The sequence below is a fragment of the Rutidosis leptorrhynchoides genome, chromosome 2 (assembly GCF_046630445.1).
Source record: "Rutidosis leptorrhynchoides isolate AG116_Rl617_1_P2 chromosome 2, CSIRO_AGI_Rlap_v1, whole genome shotgun sequence".
NCBI lineage: Eukaryota > Viridiplantae > Streptophyta > Magnoliopsida > Asterales > Asteraceae > Rutidosis > Rutidosis leptorrhynchoides.
The window spans coordinates 57,835,065-57,842,104 of NC_092334.1; the positions used below are offsets into that span (position 1 = coordinate 57,835,065).

Sequence of the window (7,040 nt, forward strand, 5' to 3'; positions counted from 1 at the left end):
TGTTATTGATTTCGGAAACAGTTGGGATCGACATCTACAGTTAGCAGAATTTTCCTACAACAACAGCTACCATTCAAGCATTGAGATGGCGCCGTTTGAAGCACTTTATGGTAGAAAGTGCAGGTCTCCAATTTGTTGGAGTGAAGTGGGGGATAGACAGATTACGGGTTCGGAGATTATACAAGAAACTACCGAGAAGATCATCCAAATTCAACAACGGTTGAAAACTGCCCAAAGTCGACAAAAGACTACGCTGACATTAAAAGAAAAGATATAGAATTTGAAATTAGAGAGATGGTCATGCTTAAAGTTGCACCTTGGAAAGGCGTTGTTCGATTTGGTAAACGAGGGAAATTAAATCCAAGGTATATTGGACCATTCAAGATTATTGATCGTGTCGGACCAGTAGCTTACTGACTTGAGTTACCTCAACAACTCGCGGCTGTACATAACACTTTCCACGTCTCGAATTTGAAGAAATGTTTTGCTAAAGAAGATCTCACTATTCTGTTAGATGAAATCCAAATCAACGAAAAACTTCAATTCATCGAAGAACCCGTCGGAATAATGGATCGTGAGGTTAAAAGACTTAAGCAAAACAAGATACCAATTGTTAAGGTTCGATGGAATGCTCGTAGAGGACCCGAGTTCACCTGGGAGCGTGAAGATCAGATGAAGAAGAAATACCCGCATCTATTTCTAGAAGATTCGTCAACACCTTCAACAGCTTAAAATTTCGGGACGAAATTTATTTAACGGGTAGGTACTGTAGTGACCCGAACTTTTCCATGTTTATATATATTAATTGAGATTGATATTTACATGATTAAATGTTTCCAACATGTTAAGAAATCAAACTTGTTAAGACTTGATTAATTGAAATATGTTTCATATAGACAATTGACCACCCAAGTTGACCGGTGATTCACGAACGTTAAAACTTGTAAAAACTATATGATGATATATATATGGATATATATATAGTTAACATGATACTATGATAAGTAAACATATAATTAAGTATATTAACAATGAACTACATATGTAAAAACAAGACTACTAACTTAATGATTTTTAAACGAGACATATATGTAACGATTATCGTTGTAAAGACATTTAATGTATATATATCATATTAAGAGATATTCATACATGATAATATCATGATAATATAATAATTTAAAATCTCATTTGATATTATAAACATTGGGTTAACAACATTTTACAAGATCGTTAACTTAAAGGTTTCAAAACAACACTTACATGTAACGACTAACGATGACTTAATGACTCAGTTAAAATGTATATACATGTAGTGTTTTAATATGTATTTATACACTTTTGAAAGACTTCAATACACTTATCAAAATACTTCTACTTAACAAAAATGCTTACAATTACATCCTCGTTCAGTTTCATCAACAATTCTACTCGTATGCACCCGTATTCGTACTCGTACAATACACAGCTTTTAGATGTATGTACTATTGGTATATACACTCCAATTATCAGCTCTTAGCAGCCCATGTGAGTCACCTAACACATGTGGGAACCATCATTTGGCAACTCGCATGAAATATCTCATAAAATTACAAAAATATGAGTAATCATTCATGACTTAATTACATGAAAACAAAATTACATATCCTTTATATCTAATCCATACACCAACGACCAAAAACACCTACAAACACTTTCATTCTTCAATTTTCTTCATCTAATTGATCTCTCTCAAGTTCTATCTTCAAGTTCTAAGTGTTCTTCATATATTCTACAAGTTCTAGTTACATAAAATCAAGAATACTTTCAAGTTTGCTAGCTCACTTCCAATCTTGTAAGGTGATCATCCAACCTCAAGAAATCTTTGTTTCTTACAGTAGGTTATCATTCTAATACAAGGTAATAATCATATTCAAACTTTGGTTCAATTTCTATAACTATAACAATCTTATTTCAAGTGATGATCTTACTTGAACTTGTTTTCGTGTCATGATTCTGCTTCAAGAACTTCGAGCCATCCAAGGATCCGTTGAAGCTAGATCCATTTTTCTATTTTCCAGTAGGTTTATCCAAGGAACTTAAGGTAGTAATGATGTTCATAACATCATTCGATTCATACATATAAAGCTATCTTATTCGAAGGTTTAAACTTGTAATCACTAGAACATAGTTTAGTTAATTCTAAACTTATTCGCAAACAAAAGTTAATCCTTCTAACTTGACTTTTAAAATCAACTAAACACATGTTCTATATCTATATGATATGCTAACTTAATGATTTAAAACCTGGAAACACGAAAAACACCGTAAAACCGGATTTACGCCGTCGTAGTAACACCGCGGGCTGTTTTGGGTTAGTTAATTAAAAACTATGATAAACTTTGATTTAAAAGTTGTTATTCTGAGAAAATGATTTTTATTATGAACATGAAACTATATCCAAAAATTATGGTTAAACTCAAAGTGGAAGTATGTTTTCTAAAATGGTCATCTAGACGTCGTTCTTTCGACTGAAATGACTACCTTTACAAAAATGACTTGTAACTTATTTTTCCGACTATAAACCTATATTTTTCTGTTTAGATTCATAAAATATATTTCAATATGAAACTATAGCAATTTTATTCACTCAAAACGTATTTAAAATGAAGAAGTTATGGGTAAAACAAGATTGGATAATTTTTCTCATTTTAGCTACGTGAAAATTGGTAACAAATCTATTCCAACCATAACTTAATCAACTTGTATTGTATATTATGTAATCATAAGATACCATAGGCACGTATACAATGTTTCGACCCATCATGTCGACACATCTATATATATTTCGGAACAACCATAGACACTCTATATGTGAATGTTGGAGTTAGCTATACAGGGTTGAGGTTGATTCCAAAATATATATAGTTTGAGTTGTGATCAATACTGAGATACGTATACACTGGGTCGTGGATTGATTCAAGATAATATTTATCGATTTATTTCTGTACATCTAACTGTGGACAACTAGTTGTAGGTTACTAACGAGGACAGCTGACTTAATAAACTTAAAACATCAAAATATATTAAAAGTGTTGTAAATATATTTTGAACATACTTTGATATATATGTATATATTGTTATAGGTTCGTGAATCAACCAGTGGCCAAGTCTTACTTCCCGACGAAGTAAAAATCTGTGAAAGTGAGTTATAGTCCCACTTTTAAAATCTAATATTTTTGGGATGAGAATACATGCAGGTTTTATAAATGATTTACAAAATAGACACAAGTACGTGAAACTACATTCTATGGTTGAATTATCGAAATCGAATATGCCCCTTTTAATTAAGTCTGGTAATCTAAGAATTAGGGAACAGACACCCTAATTGACGCGAATCCTAAAGATAGATCTATTGGGCCTAACAAACCCCATCCAAAGTACCGAATGCTTTAGTAGTTTGAAATTTATATCATATCCGAAGGGTGTCCCGGAATGATGGGGATATTCTTATATATGCATCTTGTTAATGTCGGTTACCAGGTGTTCACCATATGAATGATTTTTATCTCTATGTATGGGATGTGTATTGAAATATGAAATCTTGTGGTCTATTATTATGATTTGATATATATATAGGTTAAACCTATAACTCACCAACATTTTTGTTGACGTTTTAAGCATGTTTATTCTCAGGTGATTATTAAGAGCTTCCGCTGTCGCATACTTAAATAAGGACGAGATTTGGAGTCCATGCTTGTATGATATTGTGTAAAAACTGCATTCAAGAAATTTATTTTGTTGTAACATATTTGTATTGTTAACCATTATGTAATGGTCGTGTGTAAACAGGATATTTTAGATTATCATTAATTGATAATCTACGTAAAGTTTTTTAAAACCTTTATCTATGAAATAAAGGTTATGGTTTGTTTTAAAAATGAATGCAGTCTTTGAAAAACGTCTCATATAGAGGTCAAAACCTCGCAACGAAATCAATTAATATGGAACGTTTTTAATCAATAAGAACGGGACATTTCACTGTACATAATGGTTCAAATATTGTACATATAGTCATGGAGGTGTTTTACCATAAGATTGCACATAATGCTTCAAATATTGTACATATTATCATGTGGGTGCTTTATCATAAGATTGTACATAATATTTCATATATTGTACGATTAACATGTTAATATTTTTATTAGATACAATTAATTATTATTTATTTAGGAGAGATTGGTAATTCATTTTATTAAAGATTTTGTATTATTTTTTTATTTAAATTAATATATAATAATAACATCATTAAAGATGTTTAATTTTTTTTATTTTGAATTATGTTTATACTTAAAAAATGTTTATTTATAACATCATCACTTTAAAGATTTAATAGAATTTATAGATAATAATAATAATAATAATAATAATAATAATAATAATAATAATAATAATAATAATAATAATAATAATAATAATAATAACACTAATATATACCATACACCTATTTAGTTTCCTTAAAATAACACGAATTAATTACTTCCCAAATATAATGTATAATATTTTTATATTTCTTTAATAATAAACAATATAAAATATAAACCTTTTTAATATAATTAATTAAAATTTGTATATCTAATAAATTGACACGTCAACTTTTTTTTTGAAATATAGGCTAAAAAAAATGTCACGTAAGTAATTTAAAATCTTATTTTAGATAATGTATAGAATAGAATAGATAGATTATATAATTTAATAATAATGTATATACTAGTTAAACACTAATCAGATCTATTTGCTAAACAAATTATAATTTATCTACAATCGCAACAAAGCGATGATTTTGATACGTATGAAGAGATAACTAAGGAAAGGAAAAGGAGCGAAAGTCATCGCGTATAACCCTAATTACTACTCCCTCCGTCCCAAAAAGAATGTCTGATTTGAGTTTTTGTTGGATTTAAGATATATTAGTGAATTGTCTAATTTATTCCTCATTTAATGTTGTTATAAAGAGTAACTTATAAATTAATTGCTATATTTAATGCTGAATTTTCAATAATAAAAAGGGTGTAATTGGAACTTTAATGGTTTTTTAGTGTTATATAAACTAAGGGACAATTTTTTTTGGGACAAACAAGAATAGTAAGGTAGACAGTTTTTTTAGGACGGAGAGAGTATTTCCAATTGCAACAAAACGAACAGTGGATTAAAGTTTTAAGCGATTGGAAAACCTAATAGTGTGTTTGAATGTTGATACGGTGTGAAATGGCGTTTTTGCAAAGGGTAATTAGGTCATTCAAAATTGATCTGAAATTTTGTAGTGAAATAAATTTTCAAAATGTTAATTAATGGTTGGATTAAGCTTAATTAAGTTGATCTAATGGCTAGGATTGAATTTTTTGAAACATTATTTCATATTTATTTAACCTCCTCTTATAATAAGGATGGAGAATGGAGAATGGAGAATGGAGATGGTGATGGAGATGGAGATGGAGATGGAGATATTAACATTATTATATTTAGAGACGTTTGACCGATTCATTAATCTCAACTGAATATATAAAAACGAATACGAATTAAATAATTTATGACGGATACGATTATGATAAATACGAATACGATTGTGATAAATACGATCACGATTGTGATTGATTACGAATTTTTTTTTTTTTTGAAAGGCAAAATAATTTTATTAATATATAAATATATGTACATTATACATCCCCGAAAAGTAACAAACATCCAACGATTATAACTACTAGACAAATGGAATTAAAAACCAACTATAAGTAAAACCCCCAGGAGAGGGGACTCAACGAATCGAGTAGGGACACGAAGTAGTACACAGTGCTGATCGAGCAGCGACAAAGCATAAACTCCAAGGCCCGTTTAACCCCTGAAGATCTTGCCTTATAGAAGGTTAGCCACGAGAAGCATAGGGGATGCTGTGGGGTATTAGCCAATGCCCACTCTTGATGTAACAACGCAATACGAGCTCGGGTTAATGAGCCATTGTGACCATTGAATTTGAGCTTTCTTTATTCGACCCGAAATCCATTTAAAGGATGAAAGTTGGATATCCGCTAGAATTGAAGGTATGTCCCAGATTTGGTTTTGAAAAATTTTTAGGTTACGATATCTCCAAATAGAATAACCGCAGACCCACTTGGTGGCTTCCCATATTTTTGAACCTATCGATGAGAGACTGGAGCTGCAGCTACTTGAAAATAAATCCGCGACGTTTAGTTCTGCCGGGGGAGAAAAATTCCACCATTTGTAAAAATCCAACCATATAGCTTTAACCTGGGGGCATGTGGCAAGAATATGTTCGGTTGTCTCGGACGAGTCTTGGCAGATATTGCAAAGAACCGAACCGAGGTCTAAACCACGTTTGTCAAGTTCGAGTTTAACTGGAAGTCGATGAAGTTTTGCTCGCCAAACGAAAAGTTCAACTTTTAATGGGACAGATCTGTTGCGTTTTGTAGGTGGTTTTACAGTTGAAGGTTGGAGACGAAGCATGTCTAAGTTTGCCGAAACTTGTTTGGTAAAAGAGTTATCCAAATCTGTTAGGGTGCAAAGCCACCAGTCTTCGGTAACGTTATTAGTATTCTGAGGTGGAGTAAAGTTCTCGATCAAACTTGATAGCTCCTCCATATCGCTAGCGCTTCTGCCCCTTGGAGAATGGAGCCAACTGCCATTGAATGAAAAGGATGACCCAGCTAAGTCCACCCGATCGAAGACGGTGCAACTTTTATCAGTATCAAGTGCAAATAATCGGGGGTATTTTTCTTTCAGAATGAAGCTCCCAAGCCAACGGTCGTGCTAAAAAGCTGTGCGTTTTCCATCTTTTAGAAACCTGCAAAAAATATGCGAAAAATCCCATCCAGCTTTCTCGAAATCCTTAGTGATATTGATGATGTTAAACCAAGTGGCACCGAGTTTCTTAAACCTGCAAAAGTCGTTAGTGACAAGCCCACCGTCCCTACCGTAAATACTAGAAATCACTTTAGTCCAAAGTGAGCAAGGTTCCGATTTGAACCGCCACCACCATTTTCCTA

General features: G+C 31.8%; 1 protein-coding gene across 1 annotated transcript; it reads right to left on the reverse strand.

Moving 5' to 3' along the window:
- Nucleotides 1–5,937: 5,937 nt before the first annotated feature.
- Nucleotides 5,938–6,636, reverse strand: LOC139887902 (uncharacterized). The gene has a single exon (XM_071870950.1). It carries the CDS (start codon nt 6,634–6,636, stop codon nt 5,938–5,940), a length of 699 nt encoding a protein of 232 aa, XP_071727051.1.
- Nucleotides 6,637–7,040: the final 404 nt, after the last annotated feature.